Source organism: Sus scrofa, chromosome 6, assembly GCF_000003025.6.
Source record: "Sus scrofa isolate TJ Tabasco breed Duroc chromosome 6, Sscrofa11.1, whole genome shotgun sequence".
Classification (NCBI taxonomy): Eukaryota; Metazoa; Chordata; class Mammalia; order Artiodactyla; family Suidae; genus Sus; species Sus scrofa.
In genome coordinates, this window is record NC_010448.4 from 72,503,169 (window position 1) to 72,531,053 (window position 27,885).

At 50.2% G+C, this 27,885-nt stretch overlaps 1 protein-coding gene across 11 annotated transcripts in view; it reads left to right on the plus strand.

Moving 5' to 3' along the window:
- Nucleotides 1–11,088, plus strand: part of VPS13D (vacuolar protein sorting 13 homolog D) — a 257,392-nt gene extending 246,304 nt beyond the window's left edge. For 6 of the 11 annotated variants that reach the window (XM_021095374.1, XM_021095376.1, XM_021095378.1 and 3 more), the window contains 2 exons: nucleotides 5,086–5,326; nucleotides 6,756–8,118. In XM_021095374.1, the coding sequence (XP_020951033.1) occupies nucleotides 5,086–5,326; nucleotides 6,756–6,887 (373 nt within the window). In that variant the 3' untranslated portion in view covers nucleotides 6,888–8,118. Of the gene's footprint in view, nucleotides 1–5,085; nucleotides 5,327–6,755; nucleotides 9,803–9,838 lie in introns of those variants that run through there. The other 5 variants (XR_002344909.1, XM_021095375.1, XR_002344907.1 and 2 more) reach the window with 4 other exon arrangements.

The following is a 27,885-nucleotide window of genomic DNA, read 5'->3' on the forward strand; positions in this document are numbered from 1 at the left end:
AAAGTCACTTGTGCCCTCGTAAATTCCACCGGACCCCGCAACATAAATGCATTGCTATTTTCTGAGACTACCTAACCCATGAACTTACTGAATCCTGCTCTGTGCCAGGACAGGTTCACGGTCTAGCAAGGGAAGCAGGCTATGTTACCAACCATCTGTAAACATGTGATTGCTTTAAAAATATGTGTTCGGAGCCCACGAGGGCAAGTGATTGATTTGTGCCTGGAGAGTGAGGGAAGGCTATGGATAATTGAGCTGGTCCTGCAGGATGAGGAGGTAGAAGCCAAGGAGAGAGGAGAGGGAGGCGCGGCCTCAGAGAAGAGTTCGGGCAAAGGGTGGGGGCGGGAGTGTTAGCGACATTTCCGGAGGGTGGCAGGTTAGTCGGGGGTGGTGGCAGTACGCATGTGGCGGGGGGGGGGAATGGGGGTCGGAAAGGTGGGTTCCGAGGCCAGGTTTGCACACTCAGTGTACAACCCTGGTAGCAGCGGTGAGATTTTTGCAGAGGCTCCCCCTCAAAATGACATGAAAAATGTAACCTTGACAGTAGCAGAGAGATGGATCAGAGCTGCAAGGACCGCAGGCAGGAAAGTAGATAGGAGGCCCCCGGAGTGGTCCAGGTCTGACCTGGGATGGTCTCAGGTGGCCAGGCCTGAGGGCAGGATGATGGTAAGGAGGAGGAGGGGACCAGAAAGTGCAGCAGAAAGGCGCTCAGTACAGGCGGAGTGAAGAGCCGGCTGGAGCTGAAGGCGCCGGAGGAGCAGATTCGAGAGGCGGTGCTGGGTGTGAGGGACCCCGGGGATGCGTGTGCCGAGACGCTCTGCAGGACACCAGGCTCACAGATGTGGGGTCACGCATGGACTTGGAGGGGTGACAGCAGGGGAGGAGTCTGTTCTAGAAAGGGGCTCTTCTGATTTTGAAATGTCTACAGAGTGCAAAAAATATAGATATATAAAATAATAAAGCAAAAAATAAAAGAGTGGGAGGAAAAAAAAGCAATCAGATTAAAAGGGGTCGTTGAGGAGTCCCCATTCTGGCTAAGCAGGTTAAAGGCCTGACATAGTCTCCATGGGGCTGTCAGTTCAATCCCTGGCCTCGCTCAGTGGGTTAAGGATCCAGTGTCGCTGCAAGCTTTGGTGTTGGTTGCGGATGCAGCTCAGATCTGGTGTTGCGTGGCTGTGGCGTCGGCCTGCAGTTGCAGTTCCGATTCGACCCCTAGCCCGGAAACTTCCATATGCTGTGGGTGTGCCTGTAAAAGAAAAGAAACAAGATGGGTCATTGGAACCTCGGGCAGATTTCTCTCTCCCCAAGGAGACTGATTTGTCCTGAACCTGTTGCCTTGCGGCCTCTCAGAGGGATACTGCTTTCTCCATCCTGCTGAAATGCGGATTTGCAGACTTGCACGAGGCCCTTCCTCACAGGATCCGGATAACTTGGCATCTCTTCTCCACAGAGGAAAGACATAACAATAGGCACCATTGTTCAAGCATCTTTTCTGTGTTGGGCGTGGAGATCGGTTCTCATGGTCACAGTGGCCCCATAGAGTAAATACGGTGATCCTTGCTCTACACGTGGTGGCAGGGCTGCTCTGAGCCACGCCACGTGGCTAGTGAGTGACAGGCCGAGCCAAGGGGCACCTGGGAGTGCTGCGTTCCAGTGGCACGTTACCACCTGCCACAGAGCAAGGGGTTGAGCTGTTTTGATAAGGCCGATGGTATTGATGATAAAGCCCCATGGTTCATGGTTTTGGATATTGTAAGTAAATCTTCTAGCCAAAGTCTAAAAATCCTGTTTCTTATAGAATCATTTACAGTGTTTGTGGAACAGCGGGTGGCTTCTCTAGTTTTCCATATTTGAAGGGTGCAGCTTATCCAGATGCTTTGTGTCTCAGGCCACATTTTTTCATTCTTCCTCCCTCTTGAGTTCATAATAGGTCAGAGGGTAGAAGGATGCACTCAGGAGCCAGCTGAGACCACGTGGCTTTCCTCCTCTGTGTCCTCCCACGAGGGCTGGCAATGGTCCCTCCCTCTCGGGCCAAGAGCAGCCCTGTGTGAAGGTTGGGGATTCAGGGGATGAAGAGCAGAAACCCCATGTCTAGACTCAACTCGTGTGCAGCCACGGCCACCGCGGTTCTGGTGGCAAAACCCTGAGCCCCTCAAGCAAAGCAGATGAAAGCCTCCTGCAGGGTCGGCCAGGCAGGGAGGGAAACGCACAGGGATGCCCTGAGCACTGCTTTGAGCTGGCCTCTCGTCACCCCGGCATTTGGTTCCTCTCTGAGTGATGAGTTTGGGATTGGCCTTCCTTATACAGGAGGGACCCATAATCCAGAGCTCAGTGTTACTTATTCTTGGTTTCCAGATTTCATTTTTTAAAAAAGTATTCTATGGTGAAGTGCCAAGCCTTGGTCATTGGTCACGGGAGTGCTGGGTGGTGTCAGGAGGAAAATGAAGAGACAGCTGTTTGCTTAGTTTTTGCTCGGACCCTGGCCCTCCCACTGAGACCTCACTGTCTCCCTCCTCTTGGTTATATCCTTGGCTCTGATCTGCTTCTGATTTGAAAAGACTAGAACATTTCCTATAAATGTCCAAACGGTACCACCTGTCTGAGCTTCAGGGTGTGGGGCCCCTGGGCTCACAGAATAGAGCCCTGTGCATGTTCACAGACTGCTCCTCTCCCCTCGTTTCTCTAATGGTCATGCAGTCCTTGGACTTTGAATTTTGACCATGGATTTATTGACTTTGTGATGGAGTCTGGCAGGTAGTATCATCTCTATGTAAAGAAACAGAGCCACAAAGACAGCAGCCAGTCCAGCCTGGTGGGTCTCCCTGGCTGCTCATGCGGGCACCTTTCCGTAGAGCATCCCAGCTCCAAGGCACCTGCCTTCTTCCTCCCTCCCGGAACAGAAGCTGTTGTGGCTGATGGAGGACTTGCGCCATCTGCGGCCTCTTGGAAACGAGTCTATTTTCAAGCCTATGAAAGCGGTCCAGGGTGGAGAGGGCACTGATGATGTCGGCCACTCAGCCCCGGTGCGAGAGCAGCTGCCTGGATGGAAAGGCCGTGACCCTTTTAGAGGCTGTGCTGGACAGCGACATGGCGACAGCGGGGGCACGGGTGTGGAGGAGAAGCACCCCATCCTGTGCTGCTAGAGGACAGAGAACCAGCTCCACTACATTGTTTATGCACGTCCTGCTCTCACCCCAGTGTTGGTGGCCAACTTGGGGGGGGGTCTCCTTTGCGGCCTGTCACGGCCTCAGTAGCCATGCACCCGGCCCACCTGTGCTGAGAAGCTGTGGGCCATTTTCCATTTTTAAGCTAGTTGCCCAGCAAGTTGCAGCTGCCCTGTGACGCTTTCTCTCTGTGCCATCCCTGTGTCTGTCTGTCTCTCTCTGTCACCTTTGCGTCCCCTGGACCAGCTATTTCAGATTCCATTTGGTCTCTTGAAGGGAAACCGCTGCCCCTCTGGTACTGTCAGAGCCTGGGAGGGGAGCTTCTGTGCTCAGTGGCCTGGACACCCAAAGCTGCCCGGCACTTCTAATTTGGGCATTGAGATTTCACAAGACTACATTCTTGGCCTTGCCAACCAATTGGAATAGAACAATAAACCCCAATTTTTGTCATGCGAGGCTATAATTAAAATGGCACCTGGAACAGGCGGGTTTTTACTGAGTACTGAGGAGGTGGCCAACTCCGCGGGTGCTGACTCGGGGGTGTGGGGTGTGGCCCCCACCCTTACATCAGCTTAGTCAGAGTGCTGAATACCCATCCAGGAAGCAAAAAGAGAACAAACAGGTGCTTGGCAGTGCTCTTGCAGGTAAGCAGCGACGCATTCAGAGGTGGGGGCGGAGCTAGAGGGTTTCTGGGGACGCTGCCCAGGGAACTGGAACTCAGGCTGGGGAAGACGACCTGCGGTATGTTCTGAGCGGGCCGGGGGCCGGGGGGCTCTAAGCAGAGAAGAGGGGGGGCCTGGCCTGCGCTTGGAGCTGAAAGAGAACCAGCCTGTCCCGCAGCAGCAGGCGGGCCTGCTCCATCCCCTCAGAACTTTGCAACTGCTGAGTGGGAACAAAGCTGCCCTGGGACCCGGCCCGAGCCGTTCCAGGGGAGCCTTGGCTCCCAGCAACTGCCGTGTGGAAATTCCTCTAGGACATCAAGTCCCAGGGGGCCTGGGCGTGACAGTCAGCTGTTAGCATCCTTGTAGTCATCCGCTCTCCTTCGCTGTCCCCCGACGTGGCTTCCCCGTCGTGGAAGGCTGTCGCAAGATGTGCGCAGGCAGCCAGGCCTGGGAGAGCCGTCCTGGAGGGTTTTCCGGGGTCACTGCTCTCCATCCACTGGCCAGGCTGAGAGGTTTGACGCACACAAATTCCCACCTTAAGTCCGGGTGTCCAGGAAGAAGAGGTTTTTTCCCCTGAGTGGCCCAAAGCCCCTCGAAGTGATGACTGTGAGTTAGGCACATCGAGATTACAACTTTACTGAAGAAAGCACCGTGGCGCAAACTGTGGCAGTTCTCAGAGCACAGTGCGGGTCTCCTGTCAGCCCCCTGTCCCTGGAGGTGTTTCGCTGAGACCGGCGACCTCTTATTAGAACTGGGACAAAAAGGAAGTAGACACAGGTGTGCAAATGGAGAGCGCGAGCCGTGCTCCCACGTCATCCAGTTTGCGGACCGTTTATACCGCCCCCTCCCCGCCTCCATCACCCCTGCCCCCTCTGCCCCTCCGCCACCCTGGGGCACCCTTCTCAGCGGCTCCTTCAGTCTGCACTTAGCGCCGTGCGCCCTTCCTCTCTTCTGCCCGATGGCGCGCGGTTACACTTTTCCCTGAGCCTTGGTTTGTGTAAAGGCCATAAAACGCGGTCCCTCATGGACGCAGTTAGTGGTGTTTGTGGAACCCCTGTCCAAGGGCCGTGGGCTTTATACCCTGGCCTCTCAGCCGCCCGGAGAGGCCACGGTCACTTTTCTTGCTGATTTACAAACAAGGAGAGGCGGCTCAGAGTGAGCGGACCGCCTGCCCAAGGTGTGGGGAGTGAGGGAGGCTGGGTTCGAGGTTGAGTGTCTGGTGAGCGGGGCCTCCGCCTCACGGCCCTCTCCGTCCGCAGCTTCATAGCCGTGGAGAACGTGGACAGCTACTGCGTGCTCATCTCCTCCAAGGCCGTCTACTTCCTGAGAAGCGGAGACTACGTCGACCGAGAGGCCGTCTTCCTCGAGGTCAAGTACGACGACCTCTATCACTGCCTCGTCTCCAAAGACCACGGGAAGGTGTACGTGCAGGTGACCAAGAAAGCCGTGAACTCGAGCAGCGGCGTGGCCATCCCCGGCCCTTCCCACCAGAAGCCGATGGTGAGCGTGCCCTGGCCCGAGTTCCCAGCACCCTCCGCCCGGCTTACGGTGGGAAAACCTTCGCAGCACTTCAGGCCGAGGCCGGGCGCTCCCGAGGCCCCGGGTCCGGCCAAGTCCCGAGTGTGCGCAGAAGGCGCCCCATGTGTGCTCCTGGAGCGATGCCAGCCTCCCAGCCCCACCACCAAGGGCCCCGGGCGGGCAGGCGGCGCCACACCTGGGCCTCAGTTACCTGTCCAGGTAGCGTGGGCAGGAATACCTGCTGTAAGCAGTTATCAGGACCAGGTGATGGGATGCATGCAGGTTTTATTCCTAAAATGGGACTCTGGGGCGCACTGGGTCTAAGGAGGTGTTAGAGCAGACTTTAGTTTCTTCATTGTTTCCCCTACGCAGCAGTTGGAAATCGGTTTTCTGCTCAAAGAAGCAATGTCTAGCATAGGCTCCTACCCAGGTTAAAAGCCCAATAAATATGTATAAATAAAACTTATACTTTGCCTTCAAAGGGTACAAGATATTGTTATAACAGGACCTTTAAATATTAACGTTCCAGCTAATAACCAAGATTCACTGAGGGCGTGCCATGTGCCAGGCTGGATTCTAAGTACTTATTTAATGTTGTACCGTTATTGTCCCCACTTGACGGGGAGGGAGGCTTGGTGAGGACAGGTGACTTGCTCAAGGCTGTGTGGCCCACACTGCACGCTTCTCACCTGGTACACCGGGATTTTCAGGCCTGTATTTGAGAACAATGGGCCCTTCAAAGTGGCTCTGCCTGTCTCAGTCTTTGTGCAGCTCAGAAGTAGCAGCCAGCCTTCGTGGGCCTCTGTCCCATGACCTTCTCCCTGCCAGGAATGTGCTTGGGTTTGGTTTGGCTTGTGCAGGCTCCCCTGGGGTCCCTGGCTTGGGGTAGGGTGGTAGGTTAATTGTGTTAACACCCAAAAAGTCTGAGTATGTCCACAAGTTCCTTTTGGGGGTGGGGAGCCTTGCTCGGCTGTACCTTTGCCCTTTCAAGGCAAGGGACCGTCTTGATGAGAAAGCCCTTGAGGCATTTGTGTGCTTTGACCCGACTTCAGATTCGACTCCCCGCTCTTTGTTCTCACCCTTAATCTCACCTCGGCTGCTCCTCACCTTGGAGCTGAAACTGCTTCTCGGTCACAGGGAGTCCCAAAGGTCAGGTGTTGGTGGGTTGGCTACACAGTCACCTGGGGAATAGATTAAAGATACGGACTCCAGGGATCCACCCCAGACCTCAAGTCGACATTAACTAGGAGTGGGGCCCTGGGAATCTGTTTGTTAAAGGCACACCCTTGCCGTCCTGACCCGCGGCCAGGCTGGGAGCTGCTGCCGGGGTGAATGGCAAAGCCCGGGGTCCTGTGACTCTGCCTGGCTTCCCACCTCGGGGGCAGATTCCTCATTCCCTTCTTTTCTTCAGGTCCACGTGAAATCAGAGGTCCTCGCTGTCAAGTTATCACAAGAAATAAACTACGCAAAGAGCCTTTACTATGAGCAGCAACTCATGCTGAGACTCAGTGAAAACCAGGAGCAGCTGGAGCTGGACTCCTGAGAAAGGCCAGCTGCTGGAGGGCTGCCCCCGGACGCAGACCCCAGACCACTCAGGAGGAGAGAGGCCCGAGGGCTTGGCTTCGATGAGAGGAAACCAGAGTAAGGTTGGGGCTGCTATCAGGAAACCAGGGAAGGTAAATCCTGATGAGGGGGGTGCAAACGGTATGAATTTGTGGGCAGGGGATTACTTTAGATTATGGGGAGGTACTTTTTCAAAGTCATTGGTTAAATAACGTTTAAAAAAAAAAGCGTCCTGAGATGACTCTAATTTTAGATCACCCCGTATTTTGTTAACGTGTATATATGTACAACTGGGTGTTTGTAAATACCTATGAGCGTTTCCGACCAGGGCCTGTGATGCGTGTAAAGGTTTGGTAACTGTAAAGTCATATACAATTATATTGGGTCTTCTATTGCACTGATCCTGCACATCTACTTCAGGGTCCTGTCTGTGAAAAGGGACTCTGGCAAGTGGCAGAATGTTCCGTCCAGCTGTGGGAACCAGCGTTCACAGTCCCGGGGTCGGTGGTGAGGGGCAGGTGCCCTTGGAGCCTGCCTCGCCAGGACAGAGCCGTGCACCAGAGTGTCCACACCCAGAGCTGGCCCTCCACGAGGCGGAAGGGGCCAGCCCAGACACGGCTTTTATTGAATTGTCACCCCGTTTTAAAGATAGTTCTCAGCGTGTCACAGATTATTTTTTAGCGGCCTGTCTCTTTGGCTCTCTCCTGACTAGTCTTGCCACTCTGAGGTAAAGCTTGGGGCTGTGTTCACTTTCCACGCACACCAGCCTTAACGTGTTTCTTGAGTTGTTATCACAGAAGTTGGTTTGAAATGGTAGGTTCTGGTAACTCAGAAGGAAAAAAAAAAAACCCATCGAACTGCTTAACAAATCAAAAATCCACAAATGTATCAAAAATCCAGAATGTTCTCCCTCCTGAGCAGCAGTGGCAAGAAAGGCCCTAGGACCGCCTTCCTTTTCACAAAGCCGCAGGCAGACCCCCAGCGCCACAGCCCGGGAACCGTGTCTCAGTGCTACCACTGGGATGAGACGGAAGAGCGAGGGCCTTCCCGGGTCTTGTTTTTGTTGTTTCTCTTTTCCATCAGGAACAGCCAGGTGTGCGGGTGGGCAGGGGGGTGGGGGGGTGCTCACTTTAGAAGGAATGACTAGCCTTGTGATTTTTAAATTTAAAATTTCGACTTTTATTTTAATAAATCAAATCAATTTCTACAACCATGTCACCTGTAGCTGAGCTCTGAAAGGACTCAGGGGGCCAGCAGATGTGTGGAAGGTTTTGGTGTTTGTAACTCATGACCCAAGTCCTTCTAAGACACAGATGAAGCTCCCCTGTCTTTCTTGCCCCTCTCCGTGTGTTTATGTGTGTGTGTGTGTTTGTGTGTGTGTGTGTGTGTGTGTTTATATGTGTGTGTGTGTGTGTGTGTGTGTATTTTCAAAGAAGCAGGAAGGGAGCTTTAACACAGTGCTTAGTGTCTGGCTAAACAGTGTTTTCCAGGACCATCTGGAACTCCAAGGACAGTCTTCACTGAACTCTGTTCGTGGGTCACACCGTGGAAACCCAGCCTTCCAAGGGTTGGGGGTGTTCTTGGTCACTTGGCGAGGGGGCAGTTGCTGGGCCGCAGCCACGATGCCAGCTGCTGCTCCTATAGGTCTCTCCTCTTCCTCACCAGCCCTCGAGTTCCCCCCCCCCGACCCCGCCCTGCACCCCACAAGCTTGGCTTGTGGGTCTTGTCATCAGTAACCCACTGCCTGAGATCACCATCTCTTAAAGATGGGATTCTCAGAAGGCTGGACTGTTTGCGTCCGTGAGCCTTCTGTCACCTTCCGGAATGAAGTCACTCGGAATTTCTGTTGGATGGAGGAGGAATTTCAAGTTGGCATATGACCAAGACAGCCCCAGTAGCAACTGGTATTCTCTGCAGCTCTGCCCGCAGGAAGCTGGTTGAGGGCTGCGCTGTGGAATGGAGCTTCCAGGAAGCTTCCAGAGGAGTGTTCTCATGCCTTTCTCCCACCTCCTCTCTAAATTCAATCAGCTCTCCAAACAGTCACTCCTGTCCCGATTGCAGGACCCCTCTTGGCCGTTTGCACCTTAGAAGAGGCAGACATTGACATGGGATCCACAGGCCAACAGGGCCGGGGGTCGGAGGGCCAACTCAGAGCTCTCAAGCTCCCTGTGCCGGCGGGGCCCTCCTGCCAGGCGTGGTCATGAGGTTTCAGGGGCCTGGACATGTTTTCCTGGTTTTCCAGGGGAAAATCCGAAGCTTTGGAGGATGCAGGCCATGGCTCTGGCTCCTAACTGCCCTGTTCCTTTTTAGATGGGTACTTACAGAGTTCCCTGGCGGCTCAGTGGGTTAAAAACCCGATGTTGTCACTGCAGCCGCTCAGGTCACTGCTGTGGCTTGAGTTTGATCCCTGGCCCACATGCTGCGGTGACAGCTAAAAAAATAAACAATTGGGGTATTTAGCCAGCCAGGGAATAAGGGGAAATTGGGCAGGCAGAAAGCAAAGCCAGGTTGATTCCCTGACCCAGCATAGCTGGCCGTGGCGCTGCCTGGCTGCAGCTGCTTTGCTTCGCCCTCTGGAGGGGCTGGTCTGAGGCCACAGCTTCTCACACCCCGGGCCCGCTGGCTGCCGACCGAGACACAGCAAAGCACCTCACCGCACAGTGGGGACTCACCTCGGGGTTCGGAAGGCTCCTGGGCCCCTTTGTTTTTAAGCATCATCTGTGCCTCAAAATATCCTAGTAGCTGCTTGATAAAACTCTGAGCATAAAGTATCTGGGTCTCCACCACGTGAGCACCCTGACAATCACCAGTCTGTTGAGACTCTTGGATCTGGTTCTCATGTCAGAGTCGTTATTTTTCTTCCTGTGGAATAAAAATACTCTGTTGACTTCCAAACATGTTGTTTCCTTTTGGTTTCTTGCTGTCCCATAGATTCTAGAACCATCGCCAATGACAAATGCCAAACGGATTACAGCCTTCGCAGTCCCACGCAGCCTTCTCCTTGCGCCGGGGAAGCACATTCTGGGCCAGCCCTGCACCCTGGGTCTTCCTTAGCTTCCCGTCCGCCAGGGCTGGGTTTTGTGCTGGCTGCTGCTCGCCCCACCCGCCTGGGTCACTGGTCCCGGCCCTGGCAGGATGGAAGTTGTCATTTCCGAGAAGGGGACTCCAAGAGGAGCAGCTTTGGAGGGCACCTTGGGCATGTTAAGTTCAAGGTGCCTACCTGATGTCACTGGACAGGCCAAGAAGGTGGCTAGGCGTTCAAGTCTGGGGTTGAGCCATGAGTCCAGGCCAAAGGTTCAGGGTTGAAAGTCATCATGTGAGTGACAGGTGGGGCCTGGATGACATCTTTGAAGGACTGTGGGAGGACAGCAAGTAAAAGTGGTCCAAGATCTGAGTCCCAGGGCTTCTTGAAGTTTAAGAGTTAGGCAGGTGGAGAGGAACAGCAAAGGTGATGGAGCAGCAGCCTCCAGAGACGGCCGTGCAGCCAGGAGGCCGTGGGTCCTGGAAGCCGAGAGCATTTCACAGAGGAGGGAGATTAACTGTCAAAGCTGCTGATACGCAGGATGAGGACCAACTATTAATATTGGATGTACAGCATCTTTCTAAGAGCCAGAGTCAGGAGGGTGAAGGCTGGATACATAGATTCAAGAGGTAAATGTAGAAAGCTCGGAAAAAGTGAATGTCGACACCTCTGGAGTCATCTGGCCGTAAACAGGAGAGACCTGGCCGGTGCTTAGAGGGAGAAAGGGTGATGGTCACGGGGAAGGGGGAGTCCGCCGGCCAGGAAGGTGGGCAGATGAGGTTGAAACTACAGGGGATTCTCATTGGCTTTCTTCTCTTTGCCCAGGGAGGCCAGCAGAGAGGGAGTCCGGGGATGCGGGTGGGGGTGGAACGGCGATGTGCAGAGAGGGGGAGAAGCAGAACACAGTCATGCAGGGGAAAGGGAGAGGGACCCGACCTGGGAGGTACAGGATGGCTGCCAGGCACCACGCGGGCCCCATTCAAGGCTGTCGATCAGGAATTTAAAGTGAGACCAGGCAGCCTGTGGTCTTTTCCTTCAGCCACGTCCAGCTGCACAGCCCTGCGTGGAATAGACAAAGAATTAAATTTAATCAAGAAATGCCAGGAGTTCCCATTGTGGCTCAGCGGAAACAAACCCAGCTAGCATCCATGAAAACTCGGGTTTGATCCCTGGCCTCGCTCAGTGGGTTAAAGGATCCAGCATTGCCATGAGCTGCAGTGTATGTCAAAGATGCGGCTTGGATCCTGTGTTGCCATGGCTGTGGCATAGGCCGGCAGCTGCAGCTTTGATTCGACCCCTGGCCTGGGAACTTCCATGGGCCGCAGCTGTGGCCCTAAAACAAAACAAAACAAAACAAAAAGAAAAAAAAAAAGAAAGAAACGCCCCCACCACTGTTCAAATACCCCATCCGCCACGGCCCACTTGCACCCAACAGGAACCAGTCAGAACCAACCATCAACCAGGAATCTATGCGCTTCGAGATAGGAGGGCCTGTACTTTCCCCAAAGCACTAAATCTAAAGAAGCTGCCTCTTCTAAGTGGGAGGGACCTGGGGCTTACACCCCGAAATGAAAGCACAGTTAGAATATTTCAGGGGCTCCCTGGGCAGGGAGCAGCATCTGGAGACAATTCAGAGTTCAGAGGCACTGTGGGCACAGAAGGGGCGTGGGCACACTCCCCCAGACTCGGACACGGAGTCACCGGGTCCTGAGTCAACCAGGTGCGGATCCAAGCTGCGTCTCTGTCGAGGCAGCCGAAGCAGTGGTAGACACCAAAGAGAGAAGAAAGGAACTTGCTGCAGAATAATCCTGTTGAAACGCTTCAAAATCAGATTTTACTTTTTTAATACAGATGCAAACCAAAAATGTAATTTCGTGGGTATGTTCTATGAGAGCAGTTCCTGCAGTATCTTCCCCTTTGTGCTTCTCAATATCGCCCCTCTAGACTCCGTCTCGAGACCAGTCCCCTCGTGGAGAGCCTGCATTCTCCCTGTGCCCGTGTGATGACACACAGACATGAGAACACAGATTCAGCCATTGTTCCCCCCCCCCCCGTCTGTTTTCATAAAGTTAGAATCATCTACTTTTCTGCACCTTCTCAGTGTTACCTTTGAGTTGGTATAGCTCTGTTCTCTTAAAAAGCAGCGTAAATGGTGGTTTGAATGTTCTCTGTGGACTCGACTATTCCTGTATGGAAGGCCATTCACTTCCTTCTCAGCCCTCCCCACCCAGCCCCCCTAAAAACAAGGCTACAGTAAGACACCCTCTATTTATGTGCTTAGGTACTAGTTTTATTTCTGTCATAGTTTCACAGGAGCCAGTTGTCTCCAAGGATACATACAACGTCTCTTTCCAAAGATGCTGGTGGGGCTGTGGATGGTGTGGCCCCCCTGGGTGCCCCCTAGCCCCTGCGCTTCCACCAGACACATGGACCCATCTAATGGGACCAAGTAGCATCTCATTCTTACTTCCTTTTGCATTTCCCCAGCAGTGAATCTGACCAGCTTTTCATTTGTTTGTAGGGATTTAATTTGGGAATGGCTGCTGAGTTACAACAGAAGCCCTTTCAGCATCTATTGTTATGACCATAGTGTTTCTTCTCCTTTAATTTTTAAAAAATATGTTGCATTATATAGATAGGTTTCCTAGCATGCCCCCCTCACCCCCGAGTCCCTGGAACAAGCCTTATTTGGTCATAATGTGTTAATTTGTTGTTCTTTTGATACATTTCCTGGTTCTTTAGCTGGTATTTTGAGTCTTTGCATCTTTATGGGGAGAGCAGGTCTGTAATTTTCTCTTTTCATAGGATCTCCATCAGATTTTAGAATTAAAATTATGCTGCCTTCCTAAAATGGATTGGAGAACTTTCTACCATTTTCCATGGCTTGCAAAACTTAAATTGTATTAGAATTTCCTGTTGTGGTTGTTAAAAATTAGATGAAAATAGGCCACAAACCCACTAGATTCTAGACTCTTTTTTTCAATGACTCCCTTTAATCATCACCACCCATGCCCTCTCTGCTAATTGGAATATTTAAGTTTCCCATTGCTTCATAGGTCACTTTGGGTAGCATATTTGGTTTTTAAAAATCATCCAATTCTATTAGGTTTTTTGTTGCCATACACTTGTGTATATTCTCTAAAGATTATTTTATTTTAATACCTTCTGTAACTGGTTATTTCTCCTTTCTCATTCCTAATCTTGCATATTTTTACCCCTTTTTTCCCCATAACTAACTTTTTGAGGAGGTTGCTATTCTTTTAAAAGAACTAGTTTGGGATTGGTATCTCTTTGCTGCTTTGTTTTTAATATTCTCTTGATTGTACCTTTAATCTTTTGTTCCCCCACCTGCCTTGTTTTGATTTATCTTTATTGTTCTTTTCTTGCTTTCCAAGTTAAGTATTTAGTTTCGTCCTGTTTTTTTTTCCATCTTTTTGAATAATGATGACATTTAGAGTTATAAATCTTTTTCTAAATACAGCGTTGTTTATCGCATTGATTTTGGTATTAAGATTTTTGGTTCTTCAATTGCTGTGTCTTTTTTTTTTTTTTTTTTTTTTTTTTTTTTGCTTTTTAGGGCCACAATCGAGGCATGTGGAGGTTCCCAGGTTAGGAGTCGAATTGGATCTGTGGCTGCCAGCCACAGCCACAGCAACACAGGATCTTAGCCGCGTCTGCAACATACACCACAGCTCACAGCAATGCCAGAATCTTAACCCACTGATTGAGGCCAGGGATCGAACCTGCATCATCATTGATGTTAGTCAGATTCATTAACTGCTGAGCTATGTCAGGAACTCTGCTTTCTGTGTCATTTAAAATTGACTTTGATGTCTTCTTTCCTCTAAGAGCTACCTGGGAATGTGTTAGTAACTTCTAAATATTAAAAAGAAAAAAAAGGAGTTCCTGTTGTGGCTCAGTGGTTAGCGAATCCGACTAGTAACCATGAGGTTGCGGGTTTGATCCCTGGCCTTGCTCAGTGGGTTAAGGATCCAGCGCTGCCGTGAGCTGTGATGTAGGTGGCAGATGCGGCTTGGATCCCACGTTGCTATGGCTCTGGTGTAGGCCGGAGGCTGCAGCTCCACTTCGACCCCTGGCCTGGGAATATCCATATGCTGCGGAAGCAGCCTAAGAAATGGCTAAAAAGACCAAAAAAATTATCCTCCTTAAATTAGCTGTTTTGAATTTATTGGATTATCCTCAGCAAATGTGACCTGAAGGTTTTTACATTTTAAGAAAGTCTGATGACGTTTTCTTTCTGTCCAAGTACTGACCAATTTTTGTAAGTGTTCAATGAGCCTGTGAAACTACAGTGTATTCTCTTTGAAGCATGTAGAGAAAGGTAGGGAGGGAGGATAGAAGTATGGACGGATGGACGGATGGACGGACAGACAGATGGGTAGACAGACACATACGTACTTAAAGCCAGAAGTTCATAGACTATATTAATCAAACCCCATGTGATTTTACCTATTTTTCTGCAAGAGTTCTGACCTACATCATCAGAGTGGCTAGAGAAGCAAGTTCTCGGTCCTCCTAGAACAGCGAGTAAAGTCAAGTTGAAGAAAGGAGAAAACACAGCAGCCTGAGCCAAGCTGCCTCCAGGTGCTCCAGCTGGAGCTCGAGAAGTGTTTGACCCGGGCAGAGCGGCCACCCCGCACCCACCCACTTTATGCTCTGAGACAGGCCAGGACCTGTGCTCCCACAGCTCTTACCCAGGCGGCACGCCCAGAGGAAATAGTTCCAGGGGGTCGTGAAGCTTCACACCTCAGGCTCAGTCTGCTCAGACCCCAAAGCCTAAAAAAAGCAGGGGCGCGTTTTGCCTTGGAACAAACGTGAGCCCTGATAAGCCTGGGGAAGGGAGCCTGGGCAGGGGCTGGCCTGAGACTCCTGGGCAGCTGGGCCAAGCCTGCAGAAGCCTCTCGCTGCTCTGTTTGATGTTTGTCCACAGAGACCCCTGCCCCCATCCCCAGGTGTTCCCAGACCACGCTGGTGACTGCTGCCAGAGCCACTAAGCTTCTGTCCCTCCAACAACAAGGAGGCCATGAGCATCTACGTGGGGCCCAGGCTCACAGGTGATGAGTAGGGTGACATGGTCACTGCCCTCCCTGGGCTGGTGGACATCATGGTGGGCCGGGAGTCGGGGCAGTCTGAGTCCAGATGGACCAAGGAGAGCGAGCAAGGCAAAGAGGAGTAGGTGGGTGCCCATGACATCCCGGAGGTGAGGAGCTGCCGGCACGGGAAGGACCATCTCCAGACTGGCTGCAGAACAAAGAGACGAGCTGGAGAGACTGGCCAGGGCCTGGTCCTGTTGGACTTTGCAGGCCGTGTGGGGACAGGCTGTAAGCAGGGGATTTCACTAGGGTTGGCATCTCCAAAAATACATCTTTGGCTGCAAAATGGAGAATAAGCTGAACGAGTGAAGCAGAAGGCGGCTGCAGTCAATGTCTGCATGAGAAGCGATGGCGGCCTGGACCGGGAGGGGTGGGGGGGAGTGGAGAGGGGTCCAAAGAGCTGGGATCTGTTTTCGAGGAAGGATGGGTGAGACGGAGGGGTTGATTTAACGTAGAGGGTGAGGGCGAAAGAAGTCTGCTACCAAGGGCCATTCCTAGGTTTCCAGCTTAAGTGACCTGGTGACTGGTGAGGTGATGACCAGGAGGGCAGAACATTGGAGGAGGAGCTGGGTGTCTATGGCTGGTGTCCGTTCACTGACAGTTCCTTATTTGTTGAAGGACAAATGAATAAATGGATGTCTTAAGGTCTGGGCGTATTTGGTTTGAGATGTTGGTGACCTGTTGAGCGGAGATGGTAAGGGGGCAGTTTAGAGACTGGGGAGTTCCCATTGTGGTTCAGTGGGTTAAGAACCCAACTAGTATTCATGAGGATGCAGGTTCGATCCCTGGCCTCGCCCAGTGGGTTAAGAACTCAGCGTCGCTGTAAGCTGTGGAGTAGGTCGCAGATGCAGCTCGGATCGGGTGTTGCTGTGGCTATGGTGTAGCCCAGCAGCTGACAGCTCCAATTTGACCCCTAGCCTGGGAAACTCCAGATGCTGCAGGTGGGACCCTAAAAGACAAAACAAAAGAGAGAGAAAGAAAGTGCTTGCTCGTGAGTAGTGTTTGGCGTGATGGGAGTCAATTCGACTCTAGTGAGAGCATCACGTGAGAGAAGAGGGGCCAGACCAGGCCTGGGGATGCCAACATTTAATGGGCAGGAGCGTGAGCCGGTGGAAGAAATTGGGAAAGAGCGCCTGGACACGTGGTGGAAAAGTAGAATATTTCCAGAAAGAGATGTGGTCAGCCAGTCGGATGGTGGCGTTGGATCCAACAGTGTAGGGGGGCGTCGCCTGTAAGAAAAGTTTTGTTGGGACTGTGGAAGCAGAAGCCAGATGAGAGGGTGGGTGAGGTGTGGGTGGCTGGTCAAGTAGAGACAGTGAGTGTCCTTCCATGTGACAGAGTGGCCATGGAATGGTCACCTCATGACGGTGACGTGCTAAAAGTAGGGGGTGGTTGCCTAGCTGCATGCAGACAATTAAAGACCCATCAGGAAATTAAGTCGAAAAGCCAGTCTGCTTTTTATCACCGTGCATTTGGCAATTCTAAGCATGATCTGTGATAAAAGTCTCCATGATCTTCAGTGGGTCTGAGTTCTGTTGAGTTTTAATAGTATATCTGAAAGCATCAATTGAGCGCTTTTTTTTTTTTTTTTTGGCTTTTTAAGGCTGCACCCACGGCATATGGAGGTTCCCAGGCTGGGGATTGAATGGGAGCTACAGCTGCCAGCCTTCACAGCCACAGCCACAGCAGATCCGAGCCACGTCTGTGACCTACACCACAGGTCACAGCAATGTGGGATCCTTAACCCACTGAGCAAGGCCAGGGATTGAACCCGCAACCTCGTGGTTCCTAGTCGGATTCGTCAACCACGGAGCCAGGACAGGAACTCCCAATTGAGCACGTTTACACGACTGACTACTTATCCTTTAAAGCTTGAATTCTACATGGAATTAATTAATTAATGCTGCAAATCAGGTGTGCAGTGGGCCCCAGCACACACAGACTCAGCCTCACCCCTTCACTTGGAGACGAAGTTCTACTGATCTAGAGCAGTTCGAGCCCCACTGTATGGGGCAGAGTTCAGGTCTCTACCCTGCATATCCCTGCATTTAAATAACACATTGGAAGCAAATGAAAATAGACCGTGATTGTAAAAATGAAGCAACAGAACTTGAATTGCTCCAGCTCTGTCCTTCTGGGTACACGCTTGCAGTTTTTATTGGTATTTAAAATTGTAGGAGATCCCATTGTGGTTCAGTGGGTTAAGAACCTGACCTTGTCTCTGTGACGATGCAGGTTCCATCCCTGGCCGCCCTCAGTGGGTTAAGGATCCGGTGTTGCTGCAAGCTGCAGCATAGGTCGCAGATGTGGCTTGGATCTCATGTTGCTGTGGCTGCGATGTAGGCCTTCAGCTGCAGCTGCAGCTCGACCCCTGGCCCAGGAACTTCCCTATGCCATGGGAGCAGCTGTAAAAAGAAAAAAAGAATAATAAAATAAAAATTTTAAAAGTGAAGGAGAGTAGATGATGAGGTGTAATATTTTTGTTTCGAAAGTGTAAATTTTAGCTCGCGAGTGAAACATAAAAGCATGATAGACAATTTATTGTTGCTCAAATTGTACCTTTTACAGATGTTTTGATTGTATTAAGATTCACATGCTATTTACTAGACAATTACTTAAACATTTTTATATAGGCTTATAATCTAATCAAAACTAAAACTATTAGGCAAATGTATACATATTACATACATATAAAAAAATTAAGTAGTTGTGCCCCATTTTGTACTATAATATTTATTTAATTTTTACTGGCATAATTATGTGTTTTTAAAGTTCAATAAAACTTTTTCACTGTATTTCTTGTTGCTATTATTTCGTTCATAATTATTGCTGAAGATGATTTTGTCCTGTTGAGGAGGGAGGTTTTTAAAAAAACCACCCTCTGGGAGTTCTATCATGCCTCAGGGCTAACAAACCCGACTAGGGTCCATGAGGATGTGGGTTTGATCCCTTGCCTCACTCAGTAGGTTAAGGATCCAACATTGCCGTGAGCTCTGGTGTAGGTCGAAGACGCAGCTTGGATTCTGAGCTGCTGTGGCTGTGGCTGTGGCCAGAGGCTGCAGCTCCAATTTGACCCCTAGCCTGGGAATTTCCATGTGCTGCAGGTGTGGCCCTAAAAACCAAAAAAAAAAAAAAAAAAAAAAAAGATATTCTGGGTTTCAAGTACACCAGGTACACACCAGCCCAAGGTCAGGATGCTCAGAGATGTCCAGCTCTGCATCTGTGCAAACGGCATAGGAGTTGGATCTAACTCCCAGGAAAACCCGACTCAACCAAGGCCCTTAATGATGCTAAGAAGAGATCACTGAAGGGAGTTCCCATCGTGGTCCAGTGGAAACAAATCTGACTGGGAACCATGGGGTTGCAGGTTCGGTCCCTGGCCTTGCTCAGTGGGTTAAAGGATCCGGCGTTGCCGTGAGCTGTGGTGTAGTCACAGACGTGGCTCGGATCTGGCATTGCTGTGGCTGTGGTATAGGCCAGCGGCTGCAGTTCCAACTGGACCCCTAGCGTGGGGTCCTCCATGTGCTGTGGGTGCGGCCCTAAAAAAGGACAAAAAGGGAGTTCCCGTCGTGGCTTAGCGGTTAACGAATCCGACTAGGAACCATGAGGTTTTGGGTTCGATCCCTGGCCTTGCTCAGTGGGTTAAGGATCCAGCATTGCCATGAGCTGTAGTGTAGGTTGCAGACACAGCTCGAATCCCGTATTGCTGTGGCTCTGGTGTAGGCCAGTGGCTACAGCTCCGATTAGAGCCCTAGCCTGGGAACCTCCATATGCCATGGGAAGTGGCCCTAGAAAAGGCAAAAAGACAAATAAATAAATAAGGACAAAAAGACAAAAAAAAAAAAGTTCACTGAAGGATTGAAACGTTGCACGTCTACAGTGCAGCCTGAGTTGAGGCAGGGAAAGGCATGATGAGAGAGGTGACATCTAGCAGGAAGGACTCTGACCTGAACTTCGTACGACTTTAGAGTGAACTCTTTGCCATCCTTCGCCCCATCAGCCCCACCCCACACCAATCCTGTCCACAGAGGCCACCACTTTCAGCTCTTCTCCAATTTCTTCTTGTATTTACCTCCATTGTTTCAAATACCCTGTTCCTACCACCTGTCGTTGATGTCTGTCCATCAGAGGTGTTATCTCCTGACTTCCTACTGTGGACAATTAGAATTTGGCTCTTTTCATCTCCCCTGACCCCCTCTCCCCAAAACTCCACAGTGAAAACAAAAAAGCAGGACATATCACAAATCCCACAGACATTGAAAAGGTAACAAGGAAATATTATGAATAACTTTAAAAATTTAAACCTGACAACTCAGATAAAATGGACACATTTCTTGAAAGGCACAAATTACCAAAAGGGATAGAAGAACTAGAAAATCTGAATAGCCTTATATCTGTTATAGAAACTAAATTCATAATTAAAAACCTTCCCACAGGAGGTCCCGTCGTGGCGCAGTGGTTGAAGAATCCGACTAGGAACCATGAGGTTGCGGGTTCCGTCCCTGGCCTTGCTCAGTTGGTTGAGGATCCGGCATTGCCGTGAGCTGTGGTGTAGGTCGTAGACGCGGCTCGGATCCCGCGTTGCTGCGGCTCTGGCATAGGCTGGCAGCTGTAGCTCCCATTCCACCCCTAGCCTGGGAACCTCCATATGCCACCGGAGCGGCCCTGGAAAAGGCAAAAAAAAAAAAAAAAAAAAGACAAACAAACAAACAAAAACCTTCCCACAAAGAAAACTCCAGGCCCAGATGGCTTCACTTAGGAATCCCATCAAACTTTTAAGAAAAAGTTAATATCCATCCTGTACAAGTCCTTTTAGAAAATAGAGAAAGCGCTTTCCAAATCGTTTTGGGAGATAAGCATTACTGATGGCAAAAACAAACAGAGCTTTTACACGAAAAGAAAACCAAAGACCAATAGGCCTCATGGACATGGATGAAAAATTTCTTAATTTATTTTTTTAGCAAATTAGTACATCATGAAACCCAGTTGAAAATAAGCAAACATCTCAACAAACATTCACTGAAGAAATACAGAGGGAGTTCCCATTGTGGCACAGCCATAACGAACCACACCGGTATCCATGAGGATGTGGGTTGGATCCCTGGCCCCACTCACTGGGTTTAGGATCTGGTGTGGCTGTGAGCTGTGGTGTGGGTCACAACTGCTGCTCAGATCTGGTGTGGCTGTGGCTGTGGCTGTGGCTATAGCCGTGGCCGGCAGCTGCAGCTCCAATTCGACCCCTAGCCTGGGAACCTCCGGATGCCACAGGCAAAGAAGGAAAAACAAAGATGGACTTCTATTTAGCAAGAGACATGAACGAACTACTACTGACACACAAAACCACAGGGATGCATCCCTGACAGCATGAATCCCGACATCACGCTGAGCAAAAGGGCGATATCCACGCCAAGCTTTCAAAAGAGAACTATTGGCGATCTCTGGTGGCTCAGTGGATGAAAGATGAGGCATTGTCACTGCTGTGGCTCGAGTGGCTGCTGTGGCTCAGGTTTGATCCCTGGCTCAGGAATTTCTGCATACCATGGATGTGGCCTAAATAAATAAATCAAAATTAACTAAAAAGACAACTGTGTCACTGGCGTGGAGGATGGATGGAACGAGAGTGACCAGAGGAAGGTCTCCCTCGGGAACTAGTCCAGGCAAGAGAAGATAAGGGAGTGAACTAGGTAAACTAAGGAAATGGAGGGAAGAAGAGACTTGGGAAAAGCATCCACCTGATACATTGATGGGGGTACGTGCCTGGGAAGAGAAGGGTCGGGGGTGATGGCGGCACGTCTTAGACAGGACAGGTGGACGTCAGCCGCTGTTGCCCAACCAGGATCAGCTCTCCCTGGACTGCGTATGGTCCACCTGCTGATCAGGACAAAGCTCTCCCCAGGCCCAGGGATTGGGCATAGAACAGGTACGTGGTCCCATCAGAGGGAGTCCAGAGACTTGAGCAGAAGTTACCAGAAAGAGAGTCTTTCTTTCTCCTGGACTTGAACCTGCAAGCTAGGAGCCTGGTGCTTCTGGGAACTAGAGCATGGGGCGAGCCTGCCACGGAGTGAAGCAAAAATGGAGAGAGGCCAGGTCCTGAGACACCCCCTGAGGCCCTGAACTTTGCCCAAGTCTATTCAAAGGGCCAGTTACTTGTGTAAGTCACTTGCATCCCCTGCCCATCTTCTCCCAGCTTTCCATCTTCAAGAAATGTGGTCAAGGAGTTCCCATCGTGGCGCAGTGGTTAACGAATCCGACTAGGAACCATGAGGTTGTGGGTTCGGTCCCTGCCCTTGCTCAGTGGGTTAACGATCCGGCGTTGCCGTGAGCTGTGGTGTAGGTTGCAGACACGGCTCAGATCCCTCGTTGCTGTGGCTCTGGCGCAGGCCGGTGGCTACAGCTCCGATTTGACCCCTAGCCTGGGAACCTCCATATGCCGCAGGGGCGGCCCAAGAAATAGCAAAAATACAAAAAAAAAAAAAAAAAAAAAAAAAAAAAAAAAAAGAAATGTGGTCAAGACCCTTCCTGTTACGGGTTCATTTTGGACACACTGAACTCGGACCCTGGGGGCCCCCCAGTGAGCAGGGTCGGAAAGTGAGAGATTTGGGAGTCATTCCTCGGAGACATTGGTTTAAACACACGGTGCAGGAGATGACGGAGCTGAGAGGGCGGGAAGTGAGGAGAGACCTGGGCTGAGGCCGGAACGGGGGAGACTCGATGGAGGAACTGGGAGAGGAGGAGGCTCCAGGGAGGGTCAGGCAGGAGGTGAAGATGACAGATCGAATGTTCTGGAGGGAGGATCCCGGCCATGGTATCCAGCTCTGCTCTGAGGTCAGGTTGAGCAAGACTGAAAAGAAGCCAGTGGATTTGGAAACTAGGCCTCAGGTAACCTGCGCCCGGCAGATGCAGGGGCGGGGTGGGGGATGTGGAAATAGGACCCAAAGGGGAAGCTGTGAGTATAGGTCACGTTAAGATTTGTCTGTAGGAGGGAAAGAGTGAGGTGTGTGTGGGGGGTTTGTTTGTTTTTTTCCTTGTAGATGCTTTAAAAACAGCAGGGAGGTGGGTGTGCTCACGGCCAGGGAAGGAGCAGGAAAAGTGGACAGGAGGCCAAAGGGAGGAAGTGGGATCTTAGAGGCCTGGGCAGAAGGTCTGACAGCCAGGAGCAGGCCTCCTGCTTCCCAGGTGTGTCCAGTTGTATTCTGACACATTAACCAAGGTGTTTTATGTTCTCCGTTTTGTCTTTCAGGGTGTTTTTCTTTCTTTTTAGGGCTGCACCTGCAGCATGTGGAGGTTCCCAGGCTAGGGGTTGAATGGGAGCTACCGCTGCCGGCTCTACACCACAGCCACAGCAACTCGGGATCCAAGCCGCGTCTGCGACCTACACCATAGCTCATGGCAACGCTGGATCCTTCACCCACTGAGCAAGGCCAAGGACCGAACCTGCCTCCTCATGGATACCAGTCTGAATCTTAACCCGCAGAGCCACAACGGAAACTCCTCCAGTGTTTTTCTCCCAAGCAAACTAGGCTGAGGCCTTGGTGCCTCTGGAGGGCGGGGCAGCAATCAGGGGAAGCAGAACCTCGGGGTTCTTAGGGGATCAGATTGTGTCACGGGAATCGTGGTGGTGGGAGGAGGCCAAGGACTAAGGAGGGGCCTGGGGCCTTTGGAAGGTCCTTGGCTCTTAGCAGCTGCCCTCTGAGGGTTTGCAGCAAAGTGTCTGGGTCTTTGTCACCGAGGCAGCTGTCTGAGCTGAGAGCTGCCTGCAGGACAAGAGCAAAAACTGAATGACGGTCAGCTCCCCCAAGGTCTGTCTCTCACCACCTCAGCCTAACAATGACCTTGAAAGCACAGTGGCGCTGCTCACACTTACCTCCCAAATCTCACACACCCTCCCTTTGAGCAAATCTGCAGGAGGCGGGGTCCAAAGTTCACAGCTCTTAGTGCTACCCAGCGCTGCCCCACAGAAATACAGGGTGAGCCACATGCATAAACTGTTCTAGGAGTCACATTTTACAAAAAGGAAGAGGACTTTGAAAACGAATTAGATTGAATTAGTGATATATGTAATCCCCACTGTCCAAAATAGTATCATTTAATGTGTGATCAGTGGACACAATCACTAAGGAGCTACTTTGCGTGTTCTCACTCGGTACAACACCTTCAGTGGAGACAAGACGCAAAATCTACAGTTTTGGTGCCTGAACAATGCCTCTTGCTTTGCAGGCCTTGCTATATTGGCTGTCTTGTCCTTCCTGGGCTTTAGGGAGCTCCTGGATGAATATACTAGACATCATGGGCTTTAGATGGGAATTTACACAGCTTGCGTTGTAATTCTTTGGTCCTTTGCCCTTTCTTCCCTTTTTTCCTTCTCCCTCCCTCTCTCTCTATATCACTCTTTCTTTCTCTCTTTTTGCTTTTAAGGGCAATACCCGAGGCATATGGAGGTTCCTAGGCTAGGGGTCGAATGGGAGCTGTAGCTGCCGGCCTATACCACAGCCCCAGCAACTCGGATCTGAGTCGCGTCTGAGACCTACGCCACAGCTCACGGCAATGCCAGATCCTTAACCCATTGATCGAGGCCAGGGATGGAATCTGCCTCCTCATGGATACTAGTCAGGTTCATTACCACTGAGCCACAACGGGAACTCCCAGTTCTTTGCTGTTTCTATTAACACATAGCATGTTTTTCTTTGGCTGCACCCGTGGCGGGCAGAAGTTCCTGGGCTAGGGATTGAACCCACACCACAGTAGCAACCCAACCAACTGACAACACTGGATCCTTAACCACTAGGCACCAGGGAACTCTCATAGCTATAATACCAACCTACCTCCACCGCCCCTGCCAAAACAAGTTTGGCATGTGTTGTACACTCAGCATCTCGGTTCAGATTAGGCACAGTTCAGTAATCACGCTAGCTGGCAGCTGCCCCATGGGCCAGAAGAGGATGATAGCACAATCCAGCGTTGGCCTCACACAGAAATACAGAGAAAATGCTCCCGAAGTGTCCAGACCCTGGGCCCTTGGAAAGCAAGCCTGGGACTTCATGTGAGGAGCGGGTTCACGGCCTCCATCTGTGGTCCAGGCTGAGGAGCTGCCTTCATTCTTCTTGGCCAGCACATCACCGGCTCCCTGTCCTGTCTGAGAGAAACCAGGGGTGGCCCAAGACGGTGACCCTACCTGACTCCTCACCTGGTCATCACCCTTTAGAACAGATCAGGACACTCGCAGGCCCCTCAAGATGGACGTGATACTGGACGTGGGGTTGGGGGGGAGGTGGTTCCAAAGGGCACGGATGCCCTTTCCTGCTCTGGATGCAGCCGAACCAGTGGGACAGTGGTGGGTCCCAGAGTTTGGACAAAGTCTCATGGGAAGGCTTCTCCGTCCCAGACCTGCCCGGGTCCCCAGCCGTGACTGTAAAGCCCCCCACGGAGGTTCAGGCCTCTGAGTTAAGGCCTTGGCACTTGGGGAGTTTCCTGGTGAACAAAGGGCAGCTTGCCTTCAGATGTTCCCCCTCGGTTTGCAGGGTCCTGCATCTGTTTCATTTGGGGGCTCTGTGGGAACACACATCTGGACAAGAACTCTCGAAAGGAGAGCCAGGCTGCCAGGGAAGAACACGAGGCCACGGGCTCCTCGTTGCCAGGGCAGCAGACAGCACCGGGAGAAGGAGGGCGTGGAGGCCAGTAGGCAGCCAGCTCCCAGCCCACAGGGTGCCCAGGCCACCCAGGCAGATGTGACCCGTTGTCTCATCTGGACACCCGGTGTGGGTTGGCCTGGCCCTGCTCCTTCCCCTTTGAGGACTCCCTGTCAGCGTTAGGGAAGGTTAGTTCAAGTATCTCTGACCATAAAATGGTGGGAGCGTCTCCTGGTGCTTCTCGGGTCCGCTGGGGTCAGAAGAGGCCAGAAGGCCTCTGTTTCTCGCTGGTTTGGCCTCTCAGATCCGGGCTTTGTTTCTAAACACCAATGTCAGATTAGGCAACTCTGCAAGCAAAACCAAGGCCCCTGGCCAGCTGCGCAGGGCGCATAAGGTCCCAGGCACAGAGGCCAGAGGTGTGCATGTGGGCACATCCCACATGACACAGGGCGGGGGAAGACAGACCAGCCCAAGGCCTTGGTGGCCGGCCGGATGCAAAGGCCCCCCCCCGGCCCATCTGTTCTGGGGCATCGCAGCCCTGGACTTGGCTGTTACTATCTATCATCTGTCTTTTTATCTACCCAGGGCAATTACATATATATCTATAGACTTTCTTCACTCTTTTTATTTTTCATTTTTAAAAAATTAGCATGCTACTACCTTACCTTTTTTATAACACGTCATGGGTATCATTCATATCGACACAGAGAGTTTCTGCATTTCTTAGAGAGCAACGTGATGGCCGTGGCACAGACACACTGTAATTTATTTAACAATCCCTCACTGATGGTCATTTAGGTTGTTTCCAGTCTACTTGCTGTGACAAACAAAACTACAAAGAATCACCTTGCTCAGACCTGGGGTTTTTTTGGTCGTATAAGTTAAAGTCCAAAAGAGGAATTATGCACAATCATAATTTTAATAAATGTTGCCCAATGACCTTCTTTTTGCAAAAAATTGAAGTGCATTTGACATACAATACGATATTGGTCTCATCTGTACGACACTCATCTGTGGGGATGTGACATTTGTAAACAGGTGGACCTCAGAGATGGTGCAGGTTTGGTTCCAGACCATCACAATCAAGTGACGACTGCAATAAAGCAAGTTACACCAATTTTTTGGTTTCCCAGTGCATATAAAAGTTACATTTCTTCTGTACTGTGGGCTCTTCAGTGTGCAAAAGCATGATGTCTAAAAAGATAATGTAGACCAAAAAAAGAGATCATGCGCATACCTTAATTAAAAAGTACTTTACTGTTGGCGTGCCTGCTGTGGCGCAATGTGTTAAGAACTGACTGCAGGGGCTCAGGTCGCTGCGGAGGTGTGGGTTTGATCCCAGCTCAGCGAAGTGGGTTAAGGATATGGTGTTGCGGAAGCTGTGGCATAGGTAGTCACAGCTGTGGTTCAGATTTGATCCCTGGGGAACTTCCATATGCCCGGGTGTGACCATTTAAAAAAAAAAAAAAAAAAGGATTTTGCTGTTAAAAATTGCTAACTGGAGTTCCCTTCGTGGCGCAGTGGTTGACGAATCTGACTAGGAACCATGAGGTTTCAGGTTTGATCCCTGCCCTTGCTCAGTGGGTTAACGATCCGTTGTTGCTGTGAGCTGTGGTGTAGGTTGCAGACCCGGTTCAGATCCCGCGTTGCTGTGGCTCTGGTGGAGGCTAGTGGCTACAGCTCTGATTAGACCCCTAGCCTGGGAACCTCCATATGCCACGGGAGCAGCCCTAGAAAAAGGTAAAAAGACAAAAAAAAAAAAATTAAAAAAAAAGAAAGTGACCACCATCTTCCTTGCTTTTCAACTTCCTTTTTTTTAGTGTTGCTCTAGCGATTGTAATATTTATCCTTATCACTTTGAATTACTATTGATCCCATCTCCTATTATGCAAGATTTTGAACAGCCTAATTTAATTTATACCTTTCCTTCTCTTTGTGTTATTGTTGTCATATATTTTATCTTTACATTTATTATAAATACCACCATACATTGTTATTATTTTTGCTTTAACTCATCAATAGTCTTTTCTTTTTTTCTTTTTTTGCTTTTTAGGGCCGTACCCGCAGCATATGGAGGTTCCCAGGCTTGGGGTCCAATCAGAGCTGTAGCTACTGGCCTACACCACAGCCACAGCAATGCAGGATCCAAGCCAAGTCTGCGACCTACACCACAGCTCATGGCAAGGCCGGATTCTTAACCCACTGAGCGAGGCCAGGGATCAAACCTGAGTTCTCATGGATTCTAGTCAGGTTCGTTAACCACTGAGCCATGGCAGGAAATCTCTCATCAATAGTCTTTTAAATAAACTTTCATCAACACCCACATTTTAACCATTTGTGGTGCTCTTTTTTCCTTCCTGCAGATTTATGATTCTACCTGGAATCAGTTCTCTTTGGTCTAAAGAACAGCCTTTAGAATTTGTTGTAGTGACAGTCTACTGAACACAAATTATCTGTTTGTGTTTTCCTTGATAAAGACAATAACTTTGTCTTGAGTTTGATGAGTTTGTGTTTTCACTTGAAGAATTCTAACTTGGCATTCTTCCTTCGGTGCTTTTAAGATGTCATTCCAATTTTTTTTTTTTTTTTTTTTGCTTCCAATGTTTCTGATGACAATACAACCTAATTCTTATTTTTCTCCTATTTTTAGAAATTTATTTTCTCTTGAATGTTATGCCTCCCTTTCTTCTCTAGCTAATTTGGAAGAATGTTCTCTTTATCTTTGAATTTTAGTGGTTTGACAATGATGGTGTAGGTATGATATTTTTGTATGTATCCTCCTTAGTTTGTGCTAAGCTTCTTGAATCAGTGAGTTGGTATCTGTCATTTATTTTGGAAAAGGTTTGGCCATTATTTCTTCAAATATTTTCTCCATCCCATTTTCTCTTTCCTTTCATTCTGGAACTCCAAATATATTAAGCCATTTAACATTGCCCTACAGTTCTCAGATGGTTGTTCTCTCTTGTTTCAGTATCTCCTTTTTTTTTCCACTCTGTGCTGTACCTTAGTTTGGATGATTTCTGTTGACTTTGAGTTCACAGACCCTTTCGTCTCTATGTCCAGTATTTTGTTAAGTGATTCCAAAGAATTCTTCGTTTCAGATACTATATTTTTTCAGTTCAAGAATTTCTATGTAAACATTATTTTTCTATGCTGAATTTCTTCATCTGGGCAAATGTTTTGCCCATGTTTTCCTTTAAATCCTTTAATACATTT